This window comes from Marmota monax, unplaced genomic scaffold, assembly GCF_021218885.2.
Source record: "Marmota monax isolate L192 unplaced genomic scaffold, Marmota_monax_Labrador192_F-V1.1 WCK01_AAM20220418_F8-fsc00065, whole genome shotgun sequence".
NCBI lineage: Eukaryota > Metazoa > Chordata > Mammalia > Rodentia > Sciuridae > Marmota > Marmota monax.
In genome coordinates, this window is record NW_026694038.1 from 8,097,209 (window position 1) to 8,115,688 (window position 18,480).

At 38.2% G+C, this 18,480-nt stretch overlaps 1 protein-coding gene and 1 long non-coding RNA gene across 10 annotated transcripts in view; one reads left to right on the top strand and one right to left on the bottom strand.

The window, feature by feature from the left end:
* The window catches only part of LOC124106496 (uncharacterized), a 31,843-nt gene extending 13,673 nt beyond the window's left edge, over positions 1-18,170 (top strand). For 4 of the 9 annotated variants that reach the window (XR_009228598.1, XR_006856085.2, XR_009228601.1 and 1 more), the window contains 4 exons: positions 5,127-5,244; positions 5,513-5,689; positions 10,239-12,666; positions 13,790-18,170. This is a non-coding gene — a long non-coding RNA (uncharacterized LOC124106496). The remainder of the gene's footprint in view (positions 1-5,126; positions 5,245-5,512; positions 5,690-10,238; positions 12,667-13,789) is intronic. The other 5 variants (XR_009228600.1, XR_009228605.1, XR_009228599.1 and 2 more) reach the window with 5 other exon arrangements.
* Reln (reelin) overlaps positions 1-18,480 on the bottom strand; it is a 473,157-nt gene that overhangs the window by 80,639 nt on the left and 374,038 nt on the right. Inside the window, exons 29-34 of the mRNA XM_046464128.2 lie at positions 11,438-11,595; positions 9,468-9,675; positions 8,185-8,261; positions 2,282-2,440; positions 1,904-2,092; positions 1,087-1,360 (exon numbers count right to left, since the gene is read on the bottom strand). Coding sequence (XP_046320084.1) covers positions 1,087-1,360; positions 1,904-2,092; positions 2,282-2,440; positions 8,185-8,261; positions 9,468-9,675; positions 11,438-11,595 — 1,065 coding nt within the window. The remainder of the gene's footprint in view (positions 1-1,086; positions 1,361-1,903; positions 2,093-2,281; positions 2,441-8,184; positions 8,262-9,467; positions 9,676-11,437; positions 11,596-18,480) is intronic.

Here is an 18,480-nt window from a genome sequence, read left to right on the forward strand (position 1 = left end):
GCATCTATGAATCTCAGTTAAATCAGAAAAACAGACACCACTGTAAGCAGTTAACACCAAGAGAATTTAATGCAAAAAATTGGATGATGATGGCAGAGCTCAGATGTCCATAGCAGTGGTGAGAAAATCAGAGTTTAGCAAAGTTAGGAAGTCACTACAAGTGTAAAGCTGGAGGGACATAAGGAAGAGACATTTTTGCTGGTGCCCAGGCCCAGGATCACATGGCAGGGCATTTAGGAACCACAAAAGTTGGCAAGGATGCACTTGAGGGGTGGGGGAGTGTTTGTGAGGGGGAATGCCCTGATTTATCACTTATTTCCAGCCTCTCACCTCTTACCAGTGTCTGACAGTGTCTAAGCCTACCAGGAAGCCAGTGGATACAGGAGGCTGGAAGCTGCAAAAGCCAACTTTCTGCAGGAAAGGAGAGGCAAAGATCTAAGGGATAGGGATGGTCCCAGAATGGCACAGTTTCTAATCAGTCACTGCTGTACACATTAGTCCTAGAGAAAGATCCTCAAATAACCCAAATGCCTCCACAAGAAAAGTGGGTGCTATGCTAAGTCAATACGACTTTTGAATGTGATCTGAAATGTTGGGAATGGCAAGAGAGATGCAAGACAAGAAGAGCATTCAAAATATAAATACATAAAAATAAAAACAAACCCCAAACCCCACCTTCTATTTGTACTGTGGTCCTGAGATTAGAAAACCAAACCAAACCAAACCAAATCCAAACAAACCTAGAAGCTAAGGGTACTCTCTGATATGCAATAATTTCACATTGCTTAATGTGAGTAGGTATGTTTAGCTTATGGGTAGAGGCTTATTTTTACAACAGAATGAAAACTAAATCTGGTGGGAGCCCTCATGTTGCCAAGGAATAGAAAAATGCAGCCTTGTAAAACTTCTGGAACTCTAGGCAGTAAAAACTGCAATCCAAGGCGCCTTGTAGTTTTCTTCTTTCTGGCACACTGCATGCATAATTATCATGAAGAGTAATAGAGTCCCCAAGTAGAATCACAATTATTTTCAAATTAGGTGACAGAAACCTAAAGTTCTGACATGTAGCCAAATGACAATTCTCACTTGGTGGAGAGTGGAAGGTAGACAGTGATCCGCTTCCAATTCTGGAATCTTTCCGAGGTGTAAATTGAACTTTCTGTGTAGTGCAGACAGCCAATGGTTGGAGGAACACACTCTTCAGTGACAAGATGCCAGTCCCTGCCATTGTTCAGAGAATACTGGAGCTGTACACTGTGGGAGGCACTGAAGGGCTTGCTGCAGCCCATGCTCATTTCAAACTGCAAGAAGGTAGATGCTGACACATGAAAATCCCAGGTCTCAGCATAACGAGGTTTTCCTACCAAAATAAACAAATAAAAAAAGGCGGGGGGAGAGGTGAGGGGGGTGAAGTTGAATGGTAGCATTTAATTGTACTCTTACTTGTCATTTATGCCTACAATCAATATTTTCAATAGTAAACAAAAATCACACATCTTTAGTGCTTTGACTAGGACTTTGACTTTTCTTCACACATTTACTGTTTCTATATGGAAATATGGAAGTCTGCCGACTTGAAAAGTTTTACCATCTTAAAAGGAATGATAAAGAGTCAAGTTTATAATTTTGCAAATTATGAAACACAGGAATGCCATCATACAGATATGTTGGTCCTGCCTTTAAGAAATCTTTTTCCTATTATGTTCGCTGAAAGGCAGTTTTAACAAAAGAGTCACTGGGCTCACTAAGTTATTTCAGAGGACAATATTTTGATCCCACAAGAGCCTCCTTAAACAAAAGCAGTTAGGCACACAGTTTTATATTAGAGAATTACTTTTGAGTTTTAGCTACTTTAGTTCTCTATTTAATGAAATATCCTCTCTTATCTGGTGATAATATATACCTATGTTTTCAGTGAATATCAGAGCAGTATCCATAGAGAGACAGTCAATATCAACTTGACCTCCTTGGATTCGATACCAGTTGGCTTGCAAATCTATAGAGCCATCAAATTTGTCTTGAAATCCAGTTTGAGAGCTGTCATTCATTCCTATAAGGACATCATCCAAAGCCCACTGGGCTGAATGCTTCCCTGAAATCAGATGAATAAAGGCCATTGGAGAAAGTTCATTATAGAGCAATATGAATATCTTTGTGACCATGATTTTAAATCAAATTGTCTAGAAATTGACAGCAAATTAAGAAACACATAATATAAGATGGATATGGATGCTATACGATCTGAAAGCTACCATCAAAGTTGAGGTGAGCAATGACTTACCATGTTGTGGTTGCCACCATCGAAAAGCTGTTGCAGGTGTCTTTGCCTCCCGTGGCAGGTCAATGGAAATGATCTGTGGTTCCAGAAATGACATGAAGTCCAACTCTCGAAGCAAATGCCAGAGTATCCCATTGTCATTTGAATACTGAACAACAAGCCCTGAGTTATAAGACATAAATTCAGTTACTAGGACAGCTTTCTTAGAGGCAAGGAACAGTATTTTTTAAATGGCAAAACTGCAGCAACTTCAAATTGAATCTCATGGAATGAGAGCACATCCATCTAACATCCAAGGAATGAGTTAGTGGACCCGAAGGCTCATCAATTTCTTGACAGTTTCTAATGCACTGACTCCCAGTAAATGGAGACCAAAAATACATAAGCTCTTTTAAAGACCACTCAGCTTTGTATGAGTGATGAGCAGGTTGGTAAGGGGACCATAAAAACCCCCGCTCCAGATCATGTACTTGAATTTTAGATTTTGTCCTGAACATGACAAAGTCTCCTGTCATTATTATATACTCAGAAGAAATATCTCAATCTTCCTGGCACAAAATCAAGCGGCACTCTGCTGCCAAAGCATCGGGCAGTAAGCTCTGCCTAGTCTGGACTTCTAAGACTCTTTAACTAGAACTTTGCACTTGGCAGATCTCAATTAAAGAAGCTTGAATAGGGTCAAATGATTAAATAGTGAAGCAGAAATACTTCTCTCCAATGTGACCTGTGCTTTCCTTTCTCCTGTCACTCTTTTCCTCGATGCTTATCCTATCTACACATCTCCCTGTCTATAGCATGACACAATCTTGGCAATTAATGTGTAAGGACCTCATGTGCTACTTCTGCTGTTTCACACAGAAATATTTTTATTTATTTAGTTTTATTTTTTGGGGGGGGGGAATCAGGGATTAAACTCAGGGGCACTCAGCCACTGAGCCATAACCCCAGTATTTTATTTAGAAACAGAGTCTCACTGAGTTGCTTAGCACCTTGATGTTGCTGAGGCTGAGTTTGAACTCACAATCCTCCTGCCTCAGCCTCCAGAGCCACTGGGATTACCGGTATGCGCCACTACGCCTGGCTATCTTTACTTTTTATTAGTACATTATAGTTATGCATAATATTGGGGCTCATTTTGACACAGTCATACATCATGGAATATAATTTGCTTCACTTCAGTCTCCAGTACTTCCCCTAGCCCTCCCCCCAGTCCCCCCCCTTCCTCTACCCTGCTAGTCTTCTATTTATTTAGGTTTTATAATTAGTGCTTTATAGATATTCATAAAGCTGGAATTCACTATGGTATATTCCCATATATGTATATGGCACAATTTGGTCAATTTCAGACTATCAGGGAGGGAGGATTGTCTTTGGTCTCTCCTTTCAGAGATGACCCACTCTCTCCCCCTCCATCTTGAGAGTGCTTTTGTTCCTATAAACTTTGCCATTCTTTAACCATGAAAAAGATATTTGTGTAATTTAGCACCAGTTTTAGGAAAAAAAATAGATATGAAATATATGAAGGAGAGGGAGCAGAGGTCCTATCTAATTGCCTACTTTGCAGTTATTCCTAAAATAGGAACAGCTTTATTCATAATTATGACTGAGGACACTGAACTACTTGCTAATAATTTCATAATTCACATAAATTATGCTCAGTAAAAATATACTTGTTATATTTATTTTATTATATTCTGACTCTTGGAAAACTATAAATCATTTATGGTATCTGTAACATTTTAATTTCCCTATTATTGAGTGACTAGAACTTCTCCATCCCTTTATCATGTTAGATAATAAAAGTTCACTAAAATAAAGTTTCAAGAAATATTAGGATGAAAAATATAGCCAAATGAAAGCTGTTTAATGCTAATTAATAGCATATGGAATTATGGTTACCAGATCTGACAAGGAATAAAGCCAGAAATAATAATAAAGCATATGTATGCTAAAAATTAGAAACCTCAAAAGAATTAAATATACTATATTTCAAATAGAAGAACCTACCAAACAATGAGAGGATAAAAATGGCTTGAAGCACAGGGCCTCTTTGGGGAGACAGCTTGCTGTATACAGGTGTAGGGATAGGAGTTAGAGCTTTTCCATGTGTTGGGGAAGGGAATTTCATGAAGAAAATGGAATCTCAGCTGTTTCTAGTCTTTATTCTAGTCAAATTGAGGACTGTCTGGCAAAAGCTCTAGTCTCTAACCCTTAATGTTTGCTCAAATTATCTCCTATTGACTTTGTACTGTAAAGGATGGATAAGAGTGTAGACATGTCAAAATTTAGTTTTCTTGTGTCTACTAATTTGTATTATTATGGTTTATATTTAATACCATGAGAAAGATGAAGGTGTGTGTGTGTGTGTGTGTGTGTGTGTGTGTGTATCTATGAAGAGAAAGAGAATATTAAGATAGCTGTTTGAAGGTGACCTATTTAGAAGGTAGATCCAGAAATGAAGCATCATGAGAATAAAATCTCACTGACTGATCCTTCTCTTCCCTTCCACTCAAAGCACAATCCAAGATCAGGACCTGCATCACCTTGGAACAAGCCTTATCTGTGATGATTTATAAAATATGTCCAAAATTCTTTGACATTCCTCCCTTCAAAAAAAAATGAAGCTTAATTCTCTTCCCTTTGAGTTGGATGGATTTAGTAACTTGTTTCTAAAGAACAAAGTGTGGCAGGAGCCATGGAGTGTGACTTCTATGACTAGGTCATTATAGACACTGCATCTGGGGTGGGGGGCTGTAGCTCAGTGGTAGAGCACTTGCCTACCATGAGTGACACTTTGTTTGATCCCCCTCCTACCAAGAGTGTAAGTTTCTTCCTTGCTTTCTCTCAGGTGCCTTGCTCTGGAGAAAGCCAGTGAAGTAAGGCAACCTATGGACAGGTCTATACAGAGAAACTCTAAAGCCTCTTGCCAAAGCCAGAGAAGAACGGAAGCCTCTGCCAACAGCCATGTGAGTATGCCATCCTGGAAACAGACTACATCTCCAATGACTGCCCCCATCCTGGCCTTTGTCTTAACTGTAACCTCACAAGGGATCCTGAGCCAGGACTACTCAGCTAAGCTGTTCCCAACTTCCTGACTCACAGAAACTGTGAGACAACACATGTTTGTTGTTTGAAGCTACTCCATTTTAGGATAATTTGTTATGGAGCATACCACCCCAGTCCTACTCAATCAGAATTTGCATTTTAACACATGCAAATCCCAAATGATTTCAGGTGTACCGAAAGTAGGAGCTGCGTGGCTCAGAAGGTACGTCCTTCCCTTGGTCTCCGCTCCTTGCCCTCTCCTCACTAGCTTCTTCAGGAGAGTCACATATACCTTCCGGCAGCAACAAGATCTACAGGGATGAAACCTCAATTCCAGAGGACAATGAAGAAGTGCCTCCCAGAGAAGTAAGAGAGTGTGGAGGAATGGAAGAGGGGAAGCAATATCCATATTTGGTATCAGTTGCTCAGCCTCATTAGCTGTGTCATCTAACACATTGTACGTCTGAATAAACCAAGCCATTTTAGCTCATCTACTGAATGTTTAAGGCATGTAAAACATTTCTCTTTTTAAACTACAACTCCATCTGCATTCTGCCGAGCCTTATGGAAAACAGCCTAATTTTGACTTTAATTCCAAATATGTAAATTGATGCTTCAGCTTGAGTAAGTAAAGAATCTTCACTTTCATCACTGGAAGAGATTTGTTCAAGGATTTAGGCAGATTTACATGTTAACAACCAGCTTTCAATAAAAGGCTGAGAAATGCCTGTGGGATGTGAATTACATGGCCCATATTGAGTCTAAGAAAATGGTTCAGGACTAGCTGGGAACAAGTTACTTCTTCCTAAAGGGATCCTAAGGGGAATTTGCCCCACAGGGTAGACAATGGCACTTGTAATCAGAAGTTAAGTATAGAGCAGAGCATCATGTCCATGATAAGCAGATGCTTCCTACTGGGCTAGGTTCAGGGTCTTTCTTTTTCTTTCTGCTTTTTTGCTTATATAAAAACCAGGGTACAAATATGAAATTTTCATAAGAGCCATGCATGTAAACTTCCCTTAGATTTCAATTTATTAAATGTCACTTCCTTGGTAAGTCATACCTGGACTATTCTACCTAAATTGGTACCTCACCTGGTATTGTTTACTTTCTAGCTCAACCGGTTTCCGTCTAACTCCTATCAGCTAACAGTTTCTGACTTATTTCTTTTCTTTATTGTTTGTGATCTGACTCCTTCCACTAGATTTTAAGTTCCTTGAAGGTGGTCATTAGTATTACCCTGGCTGCTCCTGACCCAAGGTAGGTTTGTGCTTTCTTCTCTTCCCCTTCACTAACATGGCTGACAACATTCAGAATCTACCCAGTAGATGCTTCACGATCTTGTGAGCTGGGATGAGGACCTCGGATGACCCATGAAGAAAATGTAGCACAAGGAAAAAACCCTTGTTTTAACCCATATGTAGGTAGAGGGTTTTTATTCTAGCAGAGCCTGGCTCATCATGACTGATGCATCTATGTTTCGGTGACACTGTATCTGCAGCACCTAGAACAGTGTCTGGCTTAGAATGGATTCTCAATAAATATCTGTAGAAGAAATCAAAGAATGCAAATGTTCTATACAAATTTCCAGATTGCTACTTTAGTAGATAGATGATTTGGATAATCACTAGACTAAAGTACTGAGATGCTCAGAAGTCATTAAAGCCTTCAGTTACTGGAAATTTTGAGTTGATGAACAGCACTCTTAGTGGTTCTGCTAACAGGTGCTGTTTAAGTCAGTATGTTTTACACAGTCACGCCTGACATAATAACATACTTAGATAATAATCCTGTAAAACTCTCCACATGTTGTTTCTGAGGCCACCGTGTTGAGAAGGACCCATCTGAGAAATCCATGGAGTTTTAGGAACCACCTCATATTCTGGGTTCCTGAAAGAATCCCATTCTATCTGCAGAGCTTCAAGGCTTTGCATTTCTTTCAGAACTGAGTCTTTTGGGGGCAGAAGATGGTAAGATGCCTAGTGAGGATTCAGGGTAGGGAGAGAGGAAGTATAGTATGATGGTTAAGGTGTACATTGGGGAGCTGATATGAGTGGTTTGAATCTTTGTTCATCCACTTACTAAATGCATGGTTGTGGGTAAGTTACTTGACCTCTCTGTGTCTCCGTGTCTACATCTGTAAAATAGGATTAATAATGGTACTAGGGACAGCAAAGGAATACCATGGAGATGAAACAAATTAACACCAGTAAAAGACTCAGACACAGTGCCTTGCATGTAATAGGTGCTCAGTAAAAGTTAATGTTCTGTAGTTATATAGACATTAAGAAAAATTAATTAATACATTTTTAATAAAAGTTAATATCTATAGAACTGTTCCTCTCACATAAGGATTCCTACAGGATTTTGAGGAGCAAAAGTAGAGTTCAATCTGTATTCAATAAAAAGTATGTCAACATGAACCTAAATGTTATATATAAATAAAAAGAACCAATAAAAAGGAAAAAAATTATAAAAATTGAAAATTAAAGAAAACAAAAAATAATAATAATGCCCTATGCCAACAAGTTTTAGTCCTCACACTGACTGCAAAAGTCTATGCAATTACTTCCTTTTCGCCCCTCCAAGTGGAGACTTATAATGAAATTGAGCTCTCTAAAACAAATGACCTTTGACCCTACCTGCACTCAGAGCAGTCATGGTATTTTTCAGGCCTAAGGATCTGTATAAAACATTTGAACTATGACTCTGTGTTGTCACCCTTTCCATTAAGGATAAAAGAAGGCAAGACATGATTCAGGGTAATGTATCAGTTTGTATAATCCAGACCAAATTTTGGGTAGAAAAGGGGCTAATTTGCCTATATAAACTGTCATTTCTATGGAAATATACCCACTTACCTTCATTTCTAGCCCTTGGTTTGATGCAGGTAATACCTGAAGTTTTGCTTCCAATTTGTATATAAAACTGAACAAGCCTGGAGAAGGAGAAGGGAAAGAAAAAAAAAACACCCCTCAGTTTACTTACACATAGGTGAATTCTTAGAAGAGGTTTAACCCTTTATATTTTGACATAGAAAGAAAAAACTCTGTAATTCTTAAGTATTACTTTTAAGCCTAAGGAACACATGACAGGCAAAAATAAGTACATATCTTAATAAGTTAACTCTGTAATTATTTAGATGAAGTTAATTAATAGTTAAGTTATAATGATCTAAAAAAAAAGAAATAAAACAATTTAATCCCCTTTCATTGTGATGGTCTGATATACTCTAATGGGAAATTTCTTAAATCTAGACAATACCATTTCTGGACATTCAAATGAGAGAGAGGCAAAAAAAAAAAAAAAAAAAAGATCTAATACTAAGAAGTTGAACACTATATTTGTTTAGGGCCAGATAATTATCTATTATTGATTTAGACTCAGTTGGCTGAATTTTTCACAACTGAATCTCACTCAATGTTATGTAAATTCTGACTCTGTCCATGGCAATCAGAGGAGACTATCTGCTTGACACAAGTACAGCTTTGAGAGAAGAATATGGAAGGACATGTAAAGAGACTGAAGTCAGCAAACCACATTAAAGGGAAACCCAGGTTTAAGTGTCCTTTCTACCTGTTCTCTAATAATTTAATGGATGGAAAAGAGCAGAATTTTTTTTTTTTAGGTGTGCTACTATTACTTCTTTCGACCTTAAAAACCAAACAGTTCTCTATACTACCAGTAGGTGTCAGTGTAGGTATTTTAAATTTCTGGGGTAGTTTTCAATAAGTGATGATGAATAAATTTAGATAAAATGAGGATCATTTTCAGACATGGAATTTAAAGTTGAAAAAAATCTTTGTTTCAACAGCACATACAAGTATAATATCAAGGACTTTTTTTATAATTACAAATAACTTTAGAAACCAAGTTAAATATACACTAGGTGTATAAGCTTCGGTGATTCCTGTATGCTGATTGATAAATTATGGTATGACTTTTGTAGTACACATCTATTTAATTATTGAGCTAAGGCTATGCTTCAATTTTACATAGTATAATCTGTATATAGAACCATTAATCTGTACATAGAAATTGATATAAAATATCAATTCTCCATAGTAAAACAGAATGTTTTAGGTTGGCCACATGGTGTGGTCGATACTATGTTCATGGAGAAGTATACCAACTAATAACTTACCTGATATTTCTGGTGTCCAGAGGGACAGTTCTTGCCTCCCTTTTCCCAGGGCCATTAAAGTAAAGAGACTTGCCATCATTAAGGGTTCCGCAGCCAGTTCCAACCTGGCCACCAGTTATCTTGTACCACAGAGGGTTGAGCTTCCCCTCAAACCTATCAAACATCTCGCTGTAATTAGGGATATTTGACACACAGGTTCCTTGTGCAGCTTCAGAGGAAAAAAAAACACATAGGAGCTTTGTTGGAATCACTAAGCATTAAAAGGTATATTCAGTACATGGACAAAGAATTTCCACAGGTGTTAGGAGAAAGAAGCTACATAGAAATTTGTATCTTACAATGATCTGCCTGAAAGACAAACATCACTACTATCATCAAAAATTCTATTCTGAACCAGATATATGATAACTTATGATATAATGGTGTATTAAGAATTGTAATGCAAAAATAAATAAATTTTTAAAAAGTTCTATTCTGGGGCTGGGGTTGTAGCTCAGTGGTAGGGCACTTGCCTACCACGCATGAGGCATTGGATCTGATCCTCAGCACCACATAAAACTAAATAAATAAAATAAAAGTATTGTGTCCATTTACAACTAAAAAATAAAAATAAACACTATTCTGCTTCTGTATTTTTATATTTTTTAAAATAATGATAGACTTTGGGAATGATGCGTCTCCACAGTTCTTGCTAACCAGTGGATCTGTGTAAACTGAGAAGTAGATTTTGTCCATAGTTAAATTTATTCATTTGTTGTCCTTCTATTACAGGATCAACAAGGGGAGTTAGTCCTGGACTAAATAAAAAAAATACCACCCTCTGAAACTATAAATGACAGCACTCTCCACAGAAGGCCTGCAACAGCGAGTCTGCCTTTGGTTATGTGCCAGAGGCAGCCAGAGCACAACAAGCTGAGAAGGAGGCTTTGAAGTTGCTCCCAGGAAAAATTCAGAAATTATTTTGAAGCTTATAATGTTTTCTTCAGTTTTACTCTTTAATCTCAGTTCCCTTTTCATTTTTGCTTATAGTAACATTCAAAGGTGACTGTGGTTAGAAAATACTTCTTTTGCAATGCTTTCTTTGGGCAGTCTTCCATTTATTATAAGTTGTATTTTTGCTTTAAATGCATACAATTATACTTCTTTTTTAAAATTTACTTTTTAGTTGTAGTTGGACACAATACCTTTATTTTTATGTGGTGCTGAGGATCGAACCCAGGGCCTCGCACGTGCTAGGTGAGCGCTCTACTGCTGAGCCCCAGCCCCAGCCCCTACAATTATATTTCTTTTCAAACAAAAGTAATGTAAAGGGCGCAGGGAGACCCTGCAGCCAAGTGGTTAAGAGCCTATGTTTAGGTTTTGGAGAATGACTGCCAGAGTTTGAAGCCCAACTCTAGCAACTCCTAGCTGTGTGACCTGAAGAAATTTATAGTCTCTCTGTACCTCAGTTTCCTCAAATGTAAGTAGATTTTATAGTACTATGGCACAGGGGTTATGTTAGAATTAAATGAGGTGAAATAAAAAGCACTTACTTCAGTGCTTAGGATGAAGAAGGGTCCCAAGCAATGTTCATTATGGTTGCTATTAATAATAAATCTCTAGGGAGTTAAATTTGTGACATCATATTTTCTTCCTTAAGCAGCTTGAAACTACAAAATATATTTTTTATTTAAATTTTTTTTAGTTATTTGTGGACACAATACCTTTATTTCATTTTATTTTATTTTTATGTGGTACTGAGGATTGAACCCAGTGCCTCACACTTGCAAGGCAAGTGCTCTACCATTGAGCTACAACCTCAGCTTTACAAAATATCTTTACCTCATGTTCCTAAATGGCAAAATCTTACAATTCTTAGACTTAAAGAAGAATAAACTCAGCATTTACTTCTTTGAAAGAATCACATGAAATTATTGACTAGAGACGAACATTATACAAGCAAACCATTAAACTCATGTATTTGGCCTTACCAGTGTACCCCAGGTCACAGAAACACACGCCTGAGATGCAGTCCCCATGGCCACTGCAGTAACTGGGACAAGGCTCAGATATGTACACTCCATCTAAGCCAAACGGAGGCACGTTCTTCTGTGAGCTGCTCTCCTGGATCCACCGAAATCTGGTTTTGCTGTTGGGAGAAAAAAACTCACATCTGTTTCCTCACACACAGCCTTGGGATATAGACAGTTCAGGAAAACTCAAGAGAGATTTAATATTTATTTCAATGTCATGCGTGTTCTACCCCATGTGTAACCTTCATAAATTGTCTCTCCGAGATCTTTCTCACAATTTCTTGATTTTTTTCCAGCATAAATGTTTCAATACCAAGAGGATATTATTATTATTTTTTTACATAAAATTTTTGATGGCCAGAAATATCATAGGTTTTTATCTGCATAATTTTCCATCCTAGGTTCTTTAAGTAATTAATAAAAACCAGAGTGAATCCTTTCTTTTCTTTTACTTAATATTTCACCCTTCCATCACCCTACTTTTATGGATATTATGGATTTGGTATTTTCAGAAAAGGTTACTTGGGAGTTTTTGAAACCTTCAAATACAATGTTCTTCTTTTGTTGGGACATAGAAGAGGACTCTGGCCATTGACCATTGAAATGATTCAGGTAGAGAAGAGTTAAGTTTATAATGACAGCTCTCCAACCATCTCTGCTTCCTTCTTTTACTCCTCATGTTTATTCCATGAACTCTTAACAACCAGCTGGGCTGCCAATCAACACTGGTACTGCCTATGAACAAAAAAGGGACCTAGTTCCAAGACTTCAAAATCCTACAAACCAGGAGGCGAGGAAGCTGCTCAGTCTTTTTCTCCCCCAGTACAGTAGTTCTGGCCAGAACTGGGGAAGCAACCCTGTTTGCAGATCCTAAGGTTCCTACCAATTCAAGAAACAGAACACACTCTGAGGTATTTTGAGAAGGTAAAAGATCTCTCAGGAGTACAGTATTACAGAATCCATATTAACAAAACAAAACTGAACCAAGCTCTGTCTTTAGTGGACTAATCATTTGATTAAGTAGGTTAGTCCAGGACATGATGAATCATAATTGGGAGTTCTTGATGGAAGACTTTTTCAGAATGAAGAAAAACAGATGGATCTTCTTTTACTTCTTCTAGTCTTTGCTACTTGGCCTTTAGTTGGATGGTGCAAATCAAATCAACAAAACTTCCACTAGCCACAAGGTAAGCAAGTTTTGCTTCATTTCCATCTCTTTAAGTTGCGCCTGGTTCCTGATGCCTGCTGCTACTTTGTTCTTATCTCAGTGTCATGCCACACAAGTAATTCAGCAACCTCAGACTTGCTAGCATAAGAATGGGTAAAGAACTCATTAAAGGGCTAGGGTTGTAGCTTGGCAGTAGAGTGCTCACCTAGCATGTGAACTGGGTTCGATTCTCAGCACCACATATACAATAAAATAAAGGTCCATTCAATAACTAAAAAAATTAAAAAAAAATACTCATTAAAAACTAGTCAGAGACAGACCATCTGAAGAAGCAAGGAAGTAAGTAGGCCAAAGCTAAGCTAATAAGAATGTCTAGATTCCATATTTTAAATTAGAGGAGATACAGCCTTGAAATTATTAATATTTTTTAAAAAAATTTTTTTTAGTTGTAGATGGACATAACTTTATTTATTTATTTGTTTATATGTGGTGCTGAGAATGGAACCCAGTGCGTCACATGTGCTAGGCAAGCGCTCTACCACTGAGCCACACCCCAGCCCCAAATTATTAATATTATTAATGTTATTTGGGTGCATGTACCTTTCTTGATTTTTCAAGGAGACACAGTAGAATATAGAACCATGATCTCCTGTTAAACAGCATTAACTTATTTTGGAGAGCCACACAAAGAAACAAAGGAGTCTTCCTTGTAGTTAATTGCCTATCTCTGATCATTATGTTCATTCAACATTCTTCATTAAACCAACATCTATCGAGTGCCTGCCACATGCCAGGCATTGTGCTGGGGTTAAGCATACCAAGGGAAGCAACATCCAGACTTGCTTCCTGCCTGTGAGTGGCTCACAGTCGAGGGAGAAGACACACTTATCAAGCACTTAAACAAAAATATGAACATCTGTAATACGGATAACCACTGCTAAGAAGAACAGAGTTAGGAGAGCATGCAGGAGAGATCTTTGATTTGCTAGTCTGGAAGTGGGTTGGAAGTGATCTGGAGGAAGTAATGACTCAGGAGAAAGAGTTTAACTTATGTAATTATGTAAATATGCAAGTAAACCATAGTGTGGTTTGAATTATTGAAATCACTAAACAAAACTTTCCCTTTGTTTTTCCTGTTTCAGATAAGCAAGAAGGGTCTATATTTTTGTCCCATTCTCTAGTTTTCACCTTTGTCTGGAGGATGCCTGCATGAACAGGAGAACTGGTTTCACCCTTCCACCACCACACAGCTCAGAGATGTTGCCTCTACATCTCCAAACTAGGAAGATTCCTGTGTACCTGATGTTCTGTGCAGAGATGCACATGGGGTGGGTAGTGAAGACATTCTTTTTAAAAATTTTTTTTATTTTAATTTTTTAGTTGTCGATAGACCTTTATTTTTTTAATTTATATGTGGTGCTGAGGATTGAACCTTGTGCCTCACACATGTGAGGCAAGTGCGCTACCGCTGAGCCCCAGCCCCAGCCCTGAGACTTTCTTTAGAATACTAAGCAATGGTGTCAAGACACATTCATGGACTATGTGTGGACCAAACTGGCATCACAGCCAATGAATAGGAAAATCTGGTATCAGAGAACTTCCAGTGGGAATCCTACTGGTTAAGACCACACAATTTCATGTGAATTTCTTTTTTTTTAAATGTTTAAAATAATTCCATGTGAATTTCTATTCAGTTCTGCCATGTTCTACACAGCACTAGAGACGGGGTGACCTGCTGTAGCCACTCAGCCTCTCAGAGATGGGTATAACCTGCCAAGATGCCAATCACCCTGTTGACTGCAAGACATCATGAAGCAAGACTCCACCCCTAAACCTTATGCTTGCCTTTGATATACCCCCTTAAATAAAACTACCAGAGCCATTTTAGTTGTTCAACTCCAGCGCCTATATGGGCTGGACCTAACAGGCACTCCAAGCTTCTTAAAACTATAATTCTGACTTTGTCTTTTTTCTTTACTAATTATTTTAGACTTTATTTTCCCAGGTGGTTTATCCCCTCCTAATCAGGAAAAATTACCCTGGCAAGGTGCTGGCCACCTTGTGATATGCAGACACCTGTTTCAGAGCAGACTTGCAAGCATACAGTCTGGATGGGGAGGCCTCTGAGATCTGGGAGAGACCTATCAACACCAGTGTCCCTCCTCTGTAGGCAAGAACTAAGTGAACTAATAGAAGCACAAAGGGCTCCTTTGAGAAAATTGGCTTAGATTATTTCTGAAAGAGCAATGTTCTGGTAACTATTATAAGCATGTTGCCTCATGGCAAAATAGCTCCAATTTTAACACTTAGAATTCTCAGCTTTTGAACACTGCGTTTGGAGATATCTGAGTTTAACATATTGCAGAAGGAACAACAACAGCTCATTTACTTGGGGTAAAGTAGAAACATATTTACTATTCTTTAGCAGAGGGCTCTTCATCACAAGTGCCATCAACCAGCAAGCTGGATAGTATCCAAATTAAGCAGGAAGAAGCTGGATTCTAATGGAGAAGATTTATTCTTCTAAAAACTGAAGTCCAACAAAATACTGATATATTGGGAGCCTCAAATTATTGGCTCATTTTGTGATGCTAAAGATGATCTTTTCTTACTTCTCACATGTAGCTTTACCAATTGGGTTATTCCACCCAACATCAAACCAACTGTAGTTACAGCTTCAGCTCCATATTTCTGGGTTTAGAGAAATCAAGCCAGATTGGTGTTCCTTGGCTCCTGTTTGTAATTATCTGCCGTTACAGTGATGTCTCCCAGCACCATGATATTATTGTTGTAGCAAAGATGTACCACTTGATGTTCCTTAGTTACACCTCTCTTGGGAAGAGCTGTGGTTAGGCCATGGTTTCAGAAATCATGGGGAGAGGAAGGCAAAGGCGGCACTGTTATGGGCACAGCTTGTGATGGGCAAGAAGCTGGATGAGATCCCTATTTAGCAGAAAACACAGACAGGTTTTTATGGAAAAGGAAAGGTGGTTCAGAGGATGAAGCCCAGAAGGTAGAAGCAACAGCTGAGAAGAACAATGAATTAGAGATTTGTCTTAATGAAAGAAATTTTCCTATCCTAGGCCTGGCTCTGAGAGGAGGGAGTCCTACTCACAAACCACTTGTTGGCTTTCTGAATTCCTATGGCCCAGTGACTGCTGTGTGCCTCAGATCTCCACCTTCGCTTTTTAGTGTGTTTTTCTTTGTTTGCTTGTTTTTATTTTTTTTGAACAGTTATCCTGTCATTATAACTTGACTTTACAGGTTGGTATAGATCAAAATATTTGGGAGTACGTGACACTGTGATGGGCTAAGACCTTGGGGGGTCTTGGAGGATAATGAATGTGTTGTGCATGTGGGAGAGATTTGAGTGAACAGAGGTAGGACAGATGATGTTAGATTGTAACCATAATGATCTCCCCCAATTAATCACACCTCCGTTTGTACATGTTTCTCTGTAATGTGACTTTTATGTACTTCCTATCAAAAAAGAGGAGTCTATTTCCCAACCTTCTGCATGTTGACTTGTTTTGTAAATTTCTTTGACTGGCAAGATGTGGCAAATTAGATGATTTCTTGGGACTCAGGAACCACCTAACTGAAAAATACTGGGAAGAAGACCACAAAGGAAGGAAGGTTCGGCTGTTCCTAGACACTGACTCATCAACTGAATGCAGCTACATGAAGGAGGCCGGGAGAGAGACAAGTAGACCTGCCCAGGCAACCCCACAAACCAACAGAGATAATAAATCATTGCTTTTTTAAGTCACTAAGCTTTGTAGAGGTGTGTTGCCTGACAATAAATAACAGCACAATATTATCCTAGGCTCAGCTAAGGAATATAGACAAAGAGTAAGGCTGAATTCTGAAAATAATAATGTATCTCTGCATCCTTGACTCTCTTTTCCTTTCAATGGTTAGGAGATGACAAAATCTGGAAAGGCTGCCTCGGTTCCAAAGATGGAAGTCATATGCTCAGGATGTCAGAGTCAACCTGTCAACTCTGAACTGCTCATCTTTGGACCATGATATAAGAAAGAATGAACTACTTTGTTTAAATCTTGCTAAGCATCTGTGTTTGTGAGTTTCTGTGTTACAGTCGTTGGCCAGATCTGTATTTTAACTAAAGCAGACTACCAAATTCTTAATTTCATTAAAAAAGGTAGACTCATCAACCCTGCTACCTGAACATCAAAGACCTAAAGCATTTCAGTCTCACTTTGATAAACTACAAAGAACACTGACATATGAAGATAAAAATTACTTATAAGTTGACTTGGATCCACTGATTGAAATAGCTAAATGGCTATGTCTTGAAATAGATGGTGTTTAAAGATTATGTTTCAAGGTTTATCAGGCTAGCACAGAAACTTTTACATCTTTAACCAAATCAGTGCCTTTCTTTTTCAGGAAGTGTTCCTACATGAACATTGAAGGTGTCATTTTTTTAGGTATGAATGCCTAAGTAATGATGGAGGCAGAGACTACAGCCAGCTTCTCTAGCTGAATGATGCATAACAAATTTTCTGATCAATTAGGTGAAAGATTTCACAGACAGAATAGTCTCTAAAATTTTTATGAATAAGCCACTTATTCATAAAATTGCTAAGCATCTGCCATTATATCAGTCAGGGTGAAATGGTTACTGTGGTAACCAACAACTCCCAATCTTGTAGTTTAAACCAACAAAAGTTGATTTCTTGCATGTCCAGTGTAAGTTGGCAAGGAAGTCTGGTTATTGTAGATATTCAGGGACCCAGAGTGATGCAGGCTTTGTTTCAGTGATGCTTCTATGAAGCAGGGACATAGAAAAATGCACATGAGCTCTTAAAGTCAGGTTTCATGTCCATTCACGTTTCATTAGGCCATGAAAAACTTCAAAGCTGTGGGGGAAAGTATAACCCTACCTTGTTCCAGGAAGGAAGAAAGTTGGAAATATTTCTTAATTACCCTACTGAGTATCCCAACCACATGCTGCATCATCAGGAAGCAGTGCAAACAGACTTTTTATATCATCTCAGCTCTGAACCCAGCTGCCTTGACTAAGTTACAGTTAAGGTTACATTCCAGAATTCAATTAAGTGTCGACTTGGGCTGGGGCTGTAGTTCAGGGCAGAGCGCTTGCCTTGCATATGTGAGGCACTGGGTTCGATCCTCAGCATCACATACAAATAAACAAATAAAATAAAGACATGCTGTCCATCTACAACTACAAAAAATAAAATAGAAAAAGAAGTGTTCACTTGAAGAATGTTTCTTTCTTTCTTTTTTAAATGATAGAGTTAAAGATAACCATCTTTGTGGAACCTATGCCATCTGGTACAAAGATGCTATGAATTAATTCTAGAATACTGAACCTGGAAAAAAGTGCATTTTAAAAATTGGAATATTTCTATTTTCCTTTTTTTTTACTTAACAATGAGAACTAAATTGTGCTATATTTTCCCCCTTTGTTCTAGCTTCCAGGAAGCTAAGAGTTCAAATTGTTGCCCTATTAATGAAACAGGTTCACTTCCAATTCCCTCATCAATTGTTTTACTCTTTCTCTCTATTGTCTTATTATTTGTTTTAATGGTCATTTAAAGGGGTTGTTTATTTTGCAAGATACCTCAACTTGTCCTCGAAAGGAGACACTAAATCACTAAAAATCTACAAATGGCAAAAGCCTGATGTAATGATGCCTGACAGCTCTTTTTAGACTTCAACGGCTTTTGTTCACTGCTGTCTACTCAATGCCCTGAACAGTACTTGGCACAGGCAGGTGTGCACTAAATCTTTGTTGAATGAATTAATGGGAAAGTGAGCAAATCCGTCTCAATTACAAGTATGTGTG